The sequence below is a fragment of the Eremomyces bilateralis genome, assembly GCF_010015585.1.
Source record: "Eremomyces bilateralis CBS 781.70 unplaced genomic scaffold P152scaffold_16, whole genome shotgun sequence".
NCBI lineage: Eukaryota > Fungi > Ascomycota > Dothideomycetes > Eremomycetales > Eremomycetaceae > Eremomyces > Eremomyces bilateralis.
In genome coordinates, this window is record NW_022985082.1 from 235,432 (window position 1) to 247,408 (window position 11,977).

At 52.8% G+C, this 11,977-nt stretch overlaps 5 protein-coding genes across 5 annotated transcripts in view; 3 read left to right on the top strand and 2 right to left on the bottom strand.

Annotated features, from left to right (window-relative positions):
* Positions 1-452: 452 nt before the first annotated feature.
* Positions 453-2,061, bottom strand: P152DRAFT_400645 (FAD/NAD(P)-binding domain-containing protein; the record flags this gene model as incomplete). The annotated part of the gene is made up of 4 exons (XM_033676580.1): positions 453-495; positions 546-1,392; positions 1,439-1,519; positions 1,581-2,061. Coding segments are annotated over 4 exons (1,452 nt in total), but the record flags the coding sequence as incomplete, so codon positions are not given.
* A 923-nt stretch (positions 2,062-2,984) lies between these two features.
* Positions 2,985-5,729, top strand: P152DRAFT_83210 (MFS general substrate transporter). The gene is made up of 5 exons (XM_033683278.1): positions 2,985-3,304; positions 3,389-3,496; positions 3,561-3,805; positions 3,856-4,465; positions 4,539-5,729. Exons 1-5 carry the CDS (start codon positions 3,262-3,264, stop codon positions 5,456-5,458), a joined length of 1,926 nt encoding a protein of 641 aa, XP_033532440.1. The 5' UTR covers positions 2,985-3,261; the 3' UTR covers positions 5,459-5,729.
* A 558-nt stretch (positions 5,730-6,287) lies between these two features.
* P152DRAFT_475268 (arginase) lies at positions 6,288-7,411 on the top strand (the record flags this gene model as incomplete). Its single annotated transcript, XM_033681402.1, has 3 exons — positions 6,288-6,374; positions 6,456-7,039; positions 7,108-7,411. 3 exons carry the CDS (start codon positions 6,288-6,290, stop codon positions 7,409-7,411), a joined length of 975 nt encoding a protein of 324 aa, XP_033532441.1.
* A 34-nt stretch (positions 7,412-7,445) lies between these two features.
* On the bottom strand, positions 7,446-8,268 carry P152DRAFT_83396 (DNA-directed RNA polymerase I polypeptide). The gene is made up of 3 exons (XM_033683279.1): positions 7,956-8,268; positions 7,663-7,903; positions 7,446-7,610 (listed from the first exon to the last, which is right to left on the bottom strand). The coding sequence occupies exons 1-3, from the start codon at positions 8,065-8,067 to the stop codon at positions 7,592-7,594; spliced, it is 372 nt and encodes a 123-aa protein (XP_033532442.1). The 5' UTR covers positions 8,068-8,268; the 3' UTR covers positions 7,446-7,591.
* Positions 8,269-9,205: 937 nt separating this feature from the next.
* P152DRAFT_460103 (uncharacterized protein) overlaps positions 9,206-11,977 on the top strand; it is a 3,882-nt gene continuing 1,110 nt past the window's right edge. The window contains exons 1-8 of the mRNA XM_033679828.1: positions 9,206-9,338; positions 9,385-9,473; positions 9,520-9,745; positions 9,790-9,849; positions 9,895-10,206; positions 10,253-10,457; positions 10,514-11,146; positions 11,196-11,885. Of these exons, the coding sequence (XP_033532443.1) occupies positions 9,282-9,338; positions 9,385-9,473; positions 9,520-9,745; positions 9,790-9,849; positions 9,895-10,206; positions 10,253-10,457; positions 10,514-11,146; positions 11,196-11,885 (2,272 nt within the window). The 5' untranslated portion in view covers positions 9,206-9,281. The remainder of the gene's footprint in view (positions 9,339-9,384; positions 9,474-9,519; positions 9,746-9,789; positions 9,850-9,894; positions 10,207-10,252; positions 10,458-10,513; positions 11,147-11,195; positions 11,886-11,977) is intronic.

An 11,977-nucleotide genomic window follows, 5' to 3' on the forward strand; every position in this document is an offset into this window, starting at 1 on the left:
TCCGAGACTAGTTCGACCGCCGTATGTGGTGGATATGATATGGTGCAGATAGTGTCTGCATAGGAAATTGATGAAGCTGATATAACCATTGATGACGAGTGCAACAGGGATGGATCTGATATCATCTTCTGGACTTCTTATTAAGCAACAAGTGACCCGTCGATTAATGGTATTTTTACAATTCGCTCTACGACTTGTGCAACCGAAAACGTTCGAGATAGTTGAATCCGCAAGATTTGGACTTCTGCATCAGCAAAGTGGATTTGCTCAACAATAATAATCTAGAACGACCGACGCTCTATTGTTCGAATCATGAGATGGAAATGGTCTACTCCAGATGTTTCAGAAGGGTAGTGGTCCACTTGTCTATGCCCCATAACGCCAAAACACCCCCTTTGACAAGACCTCCTGACAGCTGGCAATGTGTACAACCCAAAAAGACTCGTGGGAGTCTAAAATCTAGTGATATCCCGCCCGAACGCCCAATTGATAACCCTGCGAAAGTTAGCCCACACTTCTCCAACCGATACCCTCCCTCTACTCACCAATACATCGGAATTAGCAACTTATTCCTCCAACTCACGCTCTTCGTCAAATACGCCCCCCTCCACACAATCCATGCCGCCCGCCCCGACACATGCCCTCCCGTCCCCGCCTGCATAATCGCCCTCCACGACCCAATATACGCCAGCGTCCCGGCATTCTTCCAATTAAACCCGCCCCGCTCGAACCCGCCGCGATTCAGCCGCTTCGCCAGCCAATACGCCTTCTGCGACGCTACCTGCGCGGTCGCCGGGTAGCTCGTCCCCTCGGTCGTGGCGCAGTCGCCGATCGCGTAGACGTCCTGGAGGACGGTGGATTTCGCGTCGTCGGTCTTGGATTGCACGAGCACGCGGAGGCGGTCGTCGGTGATGATGGAGCCGGACTTGGACTGCTTTTTGATCTTCCAGAGCCGCTCGTGGCCGGTGTCGGGACCCGGGCGAGCTTCGCCGTGGGTAGTCTCGGGGAGGTCGAAGGTGCGGTCGAGGGCTTTGCTAATGAAGGGATTCATCATGAGGCCGGTGCTCCAGACCACCATTCCTACGCCGAGTTCTCCTTCTTCCTCTACCTTGAGGGTGAGGCATTGGCGTTGGGCGGCGGTGTCGAGGGATTTGGGTTGGTTTGGTGGTCCGAGGCGGAGGTTTTCGACATGATGGGAGGTCTTGATTTTGATGCCTTCTCTCCGGAACGTCTTCATGGCGTAGCTGCTTAGTTCTTCGTCGAACATGGGAAGCACGCTTGGAGCGACGTCGTAGACGGTGATGTTGCAGTATTTGACCAGATCAGGATATACTTTGGCTAAGTCTTCTTTGACGACATCGTGCAATTCGGCGGCAAACTCAATGCCAGTGGCTGCGAATATTAGCCTATTGGCTTCATTTCGGGCTAAGAGACTTACGGCCACCGCCGACAATGGCGAAGTTTAGCAGGTGCCTGCGGACTTCCTCCGAAGTGGTCGGTAGGGATGCCGTCTCGAAACCTAATGATCGTTCTGTTAATGACATGACATACCTAGTTGGCTTGAAAGGAGCTGATCTCACAGGTTAACAACTTCTTGCGAATTCTCCTCGCATCGCCAACGTCCTTCAAGAACAGGGCGTGCTCCCTGACTCCCGGCGTACCGAACGTCTGGCTATAACAACCCACGGCGATGATGAGCTTGTCCCACTTCATTTGGAAAGTTTTTCCCTTGAACGTCGGGTTCGGGATGCGATGTGGGTATGCCTCCTGCTCGGCCTTAGCATCACCAGTCAGAGAAAGCCCTTGTCTCGGATCATCCACCGCCTCTTCGACCATGATCGTCTTGTTCGTGAAGTCGACATCATCGGCCCAGCCTTGAACGAACTCGACACTCGTCCTTCGGCTTCGGACGGGTTCTAAGGCGGTTCTGAATTCCAAAGTGCCCACGGATGTGGAGGCGAGGAGAGGGGTGAAGACGAAATACGATCGAGGGGATATCACGATTGGGCGATAGATCTTTGCGTCGAGTTGTCTTGCCAATGTGTATCCAGCCCAGCCTGTTGTATAGAGTTAAAAGGACTAGATTTCCGTTGACAGGTACGTTAATGGCTCACCGGAACCCAGGACTATCACCGTTTGACGACCTACACATCAGCCAAATTAGCCACGACTTTCGGACATATTTGCACGAGAGGTTTCCTACCATCTTTTCCATTGCTCTTGCTCGACTTGCCGTCGTTCTCTCCCAGGAGACTGAATGTCGTGCTCAGACCTCGAGCTTGATGTATTCTTGCACAAAATATCTGTGACGGAATATCTGGTTTGTTGACAGCTGAACGGACTTGACGCAGGACTCCAATGCAAGGCCGGAGTGACATTCTACAACCTTAATCTAGCCTTGACAGCTTATCCTATTGATTTGATATGTCCACGGCTTAACCACAAGCTGTTATTCTCATGATAAAGCACCCCTGAGACTTTTGAGGTGTTGATGTTTGGAGCTGGAGCTGCCACGTGCGAATGACGAAATACTGCGTGTGACAACCAATGGAAAGTAAACAGGGAGATAGAGAAATGTAACCAGCGATATAATAATCTTTGGTGCTGCAAGACACAAGCAAGGTATGAACTCAAATCAAACCTAACCGTTGGACTTATATACAGTACCTCAGACGAAAACCTTTCGGCTTCAGCTGTCCAAGTCATACTCTCCTGCTGCCCTGCTGGGAGGTGACACCCCCAAACCTTCGGAATGCAACGGGATCATGCCGTGCCCAGATTAGTGACTACTGGTACACCTCGATGCCATGGCTCCGTTGTGATCCGCATCAGCATCGATAGGTTGTAGGGATTTCTCTCGCATCCTAAGACGATGACGTCGAGTTCGAGATGGTACAGGAAGACTTGCGCAAGGCACGGATCCTTTAAGCATGTGGACGGTCTTAGACTTGGTCGACGGACGGTAGATGCGCCGAAAGCTTGAGTCCTTCTGAGAGGATCGGAACAGAGCGAAAGATGTTAGTGAACCAACCGAAGGTGCAGGGGTGCTCGGGTGAAGACATGGATTCCTTGTTGACTCCGCATCTCGTGGGATGCATGACAATGGAAAAGAGCTTGTGACCGTCTGATAGTAACCTTTCACGCCGATGGTCGGGAGGGAAAGAGACATCTTGTGGTTATATTCTTGTGGTTATATTCTTGTATATATTTCCTAGTATAGATGCTGCTGCTTCGGTACAGCAACCATTGGATACTCCAGTCATGACCAAGAGAGAGCTTCCCGTTCAGCAGCTTCTCATCCTGTGTAAGGCTCCCCTCTTCGTCGCAGCTATAACCGCGCCAAACTCGAGCATCAATTCTTCATTATAGTACTGATAGGATATACCAGCGATATGTCGATTTGCCGAACCCATCTCCCTCACGAGCATCTTCCCTTACCTCCCCGAATACATCGAATCGTTTGGCATCCCCAAAGATGAAGTCGGTCGCTGGACAGGTACTATAACCCGTTTACCAGTCAAATGAAGAGGCGAGACTGTGATGCTGACGGAGACGTATAGGAATTACTTCGGCTATCTATTCCCTCTCACAATGCGTTACGGCAATACCATGGGGAAGGATATCCGACCGAATTGGCCGGAAACCCGTCATTCTTATGGGCCTTGTCAATACGATGATCACCTCGTTGCTCTGGGGTTTCTCGGGGTCCCTTCCCATGGCTCTTGTTGCGCGCGCATTGGCGGGAGCAGGTAATGGTAATGTTGGAATATTAAGGACCGTAGTAGCAGAGTTGGTTCCATACAAGGTAGGACGGCATGCACCCATTGCGCGACGTAGCTAACCCGATTTCGGCAGGAACTCCAACCACGTGCGTTCAGTATCATGCCTCTCGTCTACAACATCGGCACGGTCTTCGGCCCCATGATAGGAGGCGCGTTGGCAAACCCACTGCACCGCCAATACGGCGACCCCCCCAGCGACGCCTTCCTCGCCCGGTACCCCTACTCCATCCCGAACATCGTCTCCGCCACCCTCTTCCTCATTGGAATCGCGACCGGCGTCCTCTTCCTCCACGAAACCCTCGCCAGTCGCCGCAACTCCTACGATTGGGGTCTCGCGCTCGGCGAGCGGGTCACCCAGTTCTTTAAAGATCTGTGGCATCGGTCGCGGGGCGGGGAGACGGAGCCGCTGTTGAAACACGGGACGGGGTTCTCGAGTCGGCAGAGTACGAATTTGGAGAATAGATATAATGCGCAGAATGGGGAGCATGTGCAGGAGCCAAATCCGCCGTGGAAGGAGGTGTTAACGACGCAGTCAATCATAAATTTGATCGCATATACGTTGCTTGCGATGCACTCGATCGCGTACGATCAGTTGCTTTCGGTGTTCATGCATCATCCCGTGCAGGATGTGAACGATCCCGAGTTTCAACCTCCGTTTAAATTTGCGGGAGGATTTGGTATCAGTACGTTGAACCCGCTCATTATTTATTCGATACCTGGAAGACCCCACCAAATTCATTTTCTAATTACTCCCAGACTCCGACCGCATCGGCCCCTACTTCACCCTCTACGGCATCGCCTGCATGCTCTACCAATTCCTCATCTTTCCCCCCGTCGCCCGCCGCTACGGTGTCCTCCGCTGCTTCCGCATCTGCTCCCTCATCTTCCCCATCGTCTACTTCATCTCCCCTTTCGCCACACTCATGCCCACCCCTCTCGGGAAGCAGATCGTCCTCTTCATCTTCTGGCTCTTCAAAGGCCTCGCCAATACCTTCGCCTTCCCCTGCTCCACCATCCTCCTCACCAACTCCGCCACTAGCGTCCTCATCCTCGGCACCCTCAACGGCATCGCCACCACCGTCTCCGCCGTCGGCCGCTCCCTCGGCCCCTCCTCCGCCGGCTCTCTGTTCACCTGGGGCGTCGAGAACGGCTACATCATCACCCCCTTCTGGTACCTCTCCGCCGTCACCGTCGTCTCTGCCATCCCGACCTTCTTCCTCATCGAGGGCGCCGGGTTCGGCGACGACGCTAGCACTACCGAGGACGACGAAGTTGGATTCGACGCCGACGCCGATGAAGAGGAGGAAGACCTAGAGCGCTGGCCAGGCTCCTCGTACGACTCCTCAGGATCCGACGACGAGGAAGCCACCGAGGCGCTTGGGCCGCTGCTGAGCCGCGAGTCGACAATGTCTGCCGGGGGGTTTTGGCGACAGACGGGGTCGCCGGTGCCGTCGTCGGTGGTGGCGAGCAGCGTGGTATCAGAGGAGGAGATTGATGAGATGGAGAGCGGGGTGGTGAGTCGACGGGGGTCGTCGTTGCCAGGGAGGAGAGGGGGGCGGACGTTGAGGCGGCGGTCGAGCGTGCCGATTGGGATGGGGGTAGGGTTTAGGCGGATGAGTTCGAATTTGGGGCAGACGAGGAGTGGATATGGGACGGGGTCGAGTTTGGGGGGGTGATGATGATGGGAGGTGGAGGGAGGCTGGAAGAGTATTGGGTTTACATTGGGTAGGGCGCATATATCATTTGTTGCACCTCAGGGATAGGGTCCTAGTTTTGGACCCCTTGTTTATCGATCTCAGGGGCATGTTCAATATGTAGCTCGTGAGGCATTTTGAGGAGTTTGTATATCTTTGGTCTATAGCATATGTAGTCTTGGGCATGTTTATCCATAATTCCTCAAGATATACTAATCCCCAATACAAGGAATTCGACCACTCTTCGATCGAGATTCATACAATGGACATCCTGCAAACCACGCTAGATGTGAGAATCGAAAGTTGATTGGCAAAGTCATTCCAGATGGCGATATAATACGACACTAACACATATAGTCTCGCAATCGGCCAATCAGCAACGCATCTCGGGTGCAACTGCGCTTAACGGTCAACAAAGTCCGAACATCCTCAACTTCTTCCCCTAAGTACAGGATCAGGCGAAACAAAGAGATCACAGGAGCTTCATTTACGTAACCCTGTCGCCTCCGTCCGTTATCGATGGCTAATTCTAACGCCGACGAAAGCCGCCGGAGGTATAAGATGGCGACAATTCCTCCCGGTCGGACTGTCAGGTGCAAGAATCTGGCTCATCCATTACGACCACCGTGTATCGCTCATTCCTGGCCTTGAATTAGGGAAAATAGTAAGCTGGTTAGGAACGTGAGTCACGGACTGCTATCGGTATTGCTCCCTGAGGTAGTGGGAATTTAGAAAAGTCTTCAGACGCAAGATTGCAATCGTTTCTCTGAGCACACTTTATTCAAGTAACCCCAAGTTATTCTCAGCAGCAATGACGCTCCCTCCAACTGGCGAGAGTAAATTCCTCCCCTCCCGCAATGAGCTCGGCCTCGTGGCAGTTGGCTTCTCCGGCGGTCAGGTACGTACCACACCTCCTTCAGTCCCAGTTCCATTCGGCAGTTCGAAGAGCGTGCAAGAATCACTGTTAACACCCCCACAGACCAAAGCCGGCGTCGACGCTGCCCCCACGGCTCTCCTTGAAGCCGGCCTTATCCACCAACTCCAAAACGACCTCAACTACAACGTCACCTTCGACGGCCAAGTGCACACCTACGCGGACCTTATCCCCGCCTCCGACCCACCCCACCGCAACATGCTGCGCCCGAAATCCGTCAGCGCCGTCACGCGCGCAGTGTCCTCGCAAGTGTATACGCACGCGGCCGCGGGGCGCCTTGTGCTCACGCTCGGCGGCGACCACTCGATCGCGATCGGGACGATTTCCGGGACGGCGAGGGCGGTGCGGGAGAGATTAGGGCAGGAGATCGCAGTGGTGTGGGTGGATGCGCATGCGGATATCAATACGCCGGAGACGAGCGAGAGTGGCAATATCCATGGGATGCCGGTGAGTTTCCTGACGGGGATGACGCGGAGTGAGGATGAGGAACGGTTTGGGTGGTTGGGGGAGGAGCATTTGATTAGTGCGAGGAAGTTGGTGTATATCGCGTTGAGGGATATTGATCGGGGGGAGAAGGAGATTCTGAGGAGGGAGGGAATCAAGGCGTTTTCGATGCATGATATTGATCGGTGAGTGATTCTGGGAGTCATGTGGAGGATTATGTTAGGGTGTAGAACTAACGTTGAACATGATATAGACACGGCATCGGCAAAATCATGGACATGGCACTGGGCTGGATCGGAAGTGACACCCCCATCCACCTCTCCTTTGACGTCGACGCACTGGATCCGATGTGGGCTCCGAGCACGGGGACGCCCGTCCGCGGAGGACTAACCCTGAGAGAAGGCGACTTCATCGCCGAGTGCGTGGCGGAGACGGGGAATCTCATCGCACTGGATCTCGTTGAGGTCAATCCGAGCTTGGAAGTAACTGGGGCGCAAGAGACGGTTCGTGCCGGGTGCTCGATTATCCGATGCGCGCTGGGAGACACACTGCTGTGAGATGTATGATTGGGACTGGTGGAGCGGATGGGAGAGTATGAACGGAAATTCCACGGAATGGTTGAATTAGTACACAACCGGCGACCAGCTCATCTGGGCGGCAAATGCTTATCCGTCTATCAGGTCAAGGTCGCGACGGTAACTCATCCAGCTGCTGCTGCTCCAACACCAAGGCCGACATCAATTATTGGTATTGAATCTGCGAGATATTAGAGCCTTGCAGCTTCGGATATATTTCCAGTCTTTCCTACCTGTAATTGCATTTGGGACAGCGATAAAAGATTGTAGACCCTTCGTCTGCGCCGCGCAGTTGCACGTCCTTGAACAACATAGTCGGATTCTCACAGGAGGGGCATGATTGAGTGGTCGATGGCCACGTCTCTGCATCTTCTGACTTCATCGTCTGATTGACCGCACCACTACGCTTTTGCAGAAGAACTGACGGGAAAGCATCAGGTCTGGATCTAGTCGTAACGGACGTGAGCCACTTGTCTACGCCTAAGCTTAGCAGTGAAAACAGAGAGGCGGTATGATTCAAGCTCACTTTTATTGCAGCTTTTGCAAACATCACAAGTGATGGTCGGTTTCTCGGGAGGTATCCGATTCAGGAGACTTCCACAGCTAGTACAAAAGAGGACGGTACCGACCAGTGCCATGGTTGATGGTTCAGATGGATATGTGGGATTTAAGCATCACGATGATCAAATTAGCGGCTACCGCTTTCGAAGTGAGGAGAGTTCGGGGGGAACTTTAAACTTAAAAATAGTAATGCGCTATACCAAATACGGGTACACTAAATCATAAGTAACCTCCCTCCCTGTGTGCCGGGCGCCCCTGCGTGACGAGCTAAATCATGGGTACTTTGGCTTCAGAGCAAGCCAGACACTGCATACACATTGATATTTCTAAAGTTTTGTTTAATTTGTGTGCTGTAGCCATTCCTTAACTTCGAGACCATTTCTACTTAAAGAATTACGGTTAGCATCGCCGCCTTCTCGCCTGATTCCCGGAGAGTCTTCTGTCATACCCTAACAGAATTCTTCCGCCAAAGCACCACCATCGTGCCCTTACTACGTCTGAAACTCATTAAAGGCCCTTATCCGAGCCTTAGAGTCCTATAACGATGCTAGGCATCATCATCACCCTTGAGGCTGGTGTTGGGTGCAAATTTGCACAAGTTCACCACGCAGATCGGTACTTCTAATCCAAACGATGAACGATTCTGGCTAGCGCGGAACAATAATATCTACGTAATATATACACAACCGCGATGTAATTTAACCTAGCGTATGTACGGAGTACGTAATCATATTTGCCAAGTCTGTGGCTGTTTTACCTGTAGCTGCCGCAGTCTAATCATTCCTGGCGGACATAGCAATTCACTCTGTGCAGAAACACGAACGCCAGTTAGGCAGGGTTGGTCAACATGCAGAACTGGAAGTCCTCTGATTGACACCTGAGCAAAGTGCTGTCGCAAGCGGCCTGATTTCCCCTAGGGCAGCACCTATGCTTATGGATGCTTCATATGCTTCTAATCAGCTGCAAGAGATGTGAGCGACTGGGAAAAACGCGTCGACACTTGCCATTGGACGCCACGCGACAGTATTAGCAGCCTTGTTCTTGTACGACCAGCCAGTCGAGGCGTGCATTCGCGTCCGATCAAGGCACAAAATGCAAGGCTGAGGTCGCCGAGAACAAGCTGTGATGTGACGGCTACGAAGCGCAGCCTCGTGCTAAAGCTTATAATGGCCTTTCGCCGCCTCTTATGCTCGTCGTCCTCCGTCAAGTGAAGTAGAAAGCCTCGAACCGATTCCGGACGTTTCGCGACACTTTGGCTGTGTGGACGTCGTTCGAATCCCGCACTTTAACCATGGCGTCGTCTGGATGGCGGCGACTGATTCCATCCCGAAGCAAGCGTAAGGATGCTGTATGATGACTCCCATTCCATGCCTCTGTCAGGCTGACTTTGGTAGGTTAGCGAACCTTCGAAGCCGAAAAATCCTTTTGAGGCTCCTGCTCAAGGTCTCAAAGTAGTGGAGGAGGGAGAGCAGCCGGTGATAGAGTAAGCCATCCGTAGCATAACAAACGCCCGCACTGACAGCTCCTAGCATCGTTGCTGTCCATGGATTGAACGGGCACCGCGACAAGACCTGGACGGCCGTGAACGGCGTGCACTGGCTCCACGATCTCCTGCCGACCGATATCCCGAACGCGCGCGTCTTCTGCTGGGGATACGATGCGAACACGCATGGCGACCGCGTCAGCTGCCAATACCTATACGACCATGCAAGACAATTGGTGTCGGATCTGTGCCTTCAGAGAAGGCTTACAAAGGTATGGACACAGGCAGTAGTTAAAGGTGAAACTGACCGTGGCAGACAACGCAACGGCCAATTATCTTTGTGGCACACAGTCTAGGTGGGATCATAGTCAAGAGCGTAAGCCTCGTATATATCTCTTATCTGCGTAGCTAACCAAGCGAGGCTCTCATCCACTCGGACGCGGCACGTAAAGGCGCGCTAGCAGAACATCGGTCGATTACGACGTCGACATACGGGATCATGTTCATGGGCACGCCTCACCAAGGCGGCAGCGGAGTGCAGCTAGGGAAGCTGCTGATCAATGTGGCATCAGTGTTTATAGCTGCAGACGACCGGCTAATGAAGCATCTCGAGCAGAACTCGGAATGGCTTCAACAGCAGCTTGGGCAGTATAATCCGATCAGCAGCAAGTTTGTAACAAAGTTTGCGTACGAGGAGTACAAGACGCCGACGGTGCTGGGTCATTCAATTATGGTATGGTCTTGCTTCTGTTGTAGAATACAAAAGGCTGACAGCATAGGTGGTACCACTTGCATCAGCGGTTGTTCCTGGTGCCGCCGACGCAGAGCCGATCGCCATCCACGCAGACCACATCAACATGACCAAGTTCGCGTCGAAAGAAGATAATGGATATAGAACTGTGTCGGGGCATCTGCGAATCATGGCTGAGAGTGCGGGCGAAGCCATCGTCTTACGGTGGGCAGAGGAGGGTAGGGTCGATGCTGGTATGTAGCGCCAGTGTATAACTATCAAGAATAGTAATAACAGTAGCTGTGTGTAGCGCGTACTAACTCTGAAGAGAGCTTTCGTGTCGTCTTTAGCTTGCCTGAGGCCTCTGAGACCGATCACTTTGTTGCAAGACAAGCGGAGCTCGCTGCAATGCATAAGGCGCTCAGCGAGGGTACCGGCCGACAAGCAGTCACTCTGCACGGTCTAGGCGGGATTGGCAAGACACAGCTGGCAATTGCATACGTCAAAGCGCACCGTGACGACTATTCGGCAATATTCTGGCTGAACATCAAAGACGAAGTGTCAGTAAAGCAGAGCTATTTGCGGTTAGTAAGACGGATCTTGCAGGAACATCCATCGGCCAGCCAGCTTAGTGGAATCACGGAGGACAGCAAACCCGACGAAGCAGTGGCAGCAGTCAAGCGATGGCTAGAGCATGGCAAGAACACGCATTGGTTGATAATGTTAGATAATTACGATAACCCCAAGGTTCCAGGTAACGCGGATCCTGGTGCGGTCGACATCCGGCAGTTTCTGCCTGAGGCATATCATGGCTCGGTAGTTGTGACAACGAGATCGTCGAAAGTCAGTATCGGCCATCGCATAAAGGTAGGGAAGCTGGAAGATATAAGGGACAGCCTTCAGATACTCTCTAATGCCTCACACCGTGAGGACGTTATCGACAGTTAGTTAGATTCGGTTGCTAGTTGAAGAAGCAGCGCTTACACCATTAGATCCTGACGCAGCCGAACTTGCTAGAGAGCTGGATGGCCTACCGCTGGCCTTGGCTACGGCGGGCGCCTACCTTGACCAGGTGGCGACAAGCTTTGCTGCCTACCTTCGCCTGTACAGAGCATCATGGCTGAAGCTGCAACAGACGAGTCCCCTCGTAAGCAGTTACGAGGACCGGCGACTGTACTCGACATGGCAGCTATCATTCGAACATATCAAGCAGCAGAACGAGCTATCGTCAAGACTGCTTCAGCTATGGGCATACTTTGATAATCAAGATCTGTGGTTCGAGCTTCTGCAAGAAGGAAGGTCTAGCGGTCCGGACTGGCTTCGTCAACTCACGCAGGACGAGCTGAGCTTCAACGAGGCGGTAAGGGCTCTGTGTGATTACGCGTTGGTGGAAGTGGACAGGTCCTCTAGAGGAAGCGTTGAGTCTCAAGGGTACGGGATGCATAGTTGTGTGCACTCATGGACGGTGTATGTAGTCAACCAAGAATGGGATTCTAAGATGGCCGAGGTAGCTCTGGAGTGTGTGGGCAGCCATGCGCCAGAGGTTAATGCACAGCACTCCTGGCTGACTCAGCGTCGGCTGTTGCGACACTTAACCAAGTGTTGGGGGTTTATTATCGACGGCAGACTAGATGACGATGGCAAGGACTGGATTCTGTACAACTTCGGATATATATATTCGAGTCAGGGAAGGTTTGAAGAGGGGGAGAAGATGTACTTGCGAGCGCTGCAAGGCAAAGAGAAGGCATGGGGACCAGAGCATACATCAACACTC

Excerpts from the sequence above, each read along its gene's own strand:
- P152DRAFT_83210 (XM_033683278.1), top strand. The coding sequence starts at position 3,262 with ATGACCAAGAGAGAGCTTCCCGTTCAGCAGCTTCTCATCCTGT. Across the intron at positions 3,806-3,855 it reads CAGAGTTGGTTCCATACAAG|GAACTCCAACCACGTGCGTT; the intron begins GTAGGACGGCAT and ends CGATTTCGGCAG. Across the intron at positions 4,466-4,538 it reads TGCGGGAGGATTTGGTATCA|ACTCCGACCGCATCGGCCCC; the intron begins GTACGTTGAACC and ends AATTACTCCCAG.
- P152DRAFT_83396 (XM_033683279.1), bottom strand. The coding sequence starts at position 8,067 with ATGGCACTGGTCGGTACCGTCCTCTTTTGTACTAGCTGTGGAAGTCTC. Across the intron at positions 7,904-7,955 it reads TTGCAAAAGCTGCAATAAAA|ACAAGTGGCTCACGTCCGTT; the intron begins GTGAGCTTGAAT and ends GCTTAGGCGTAG.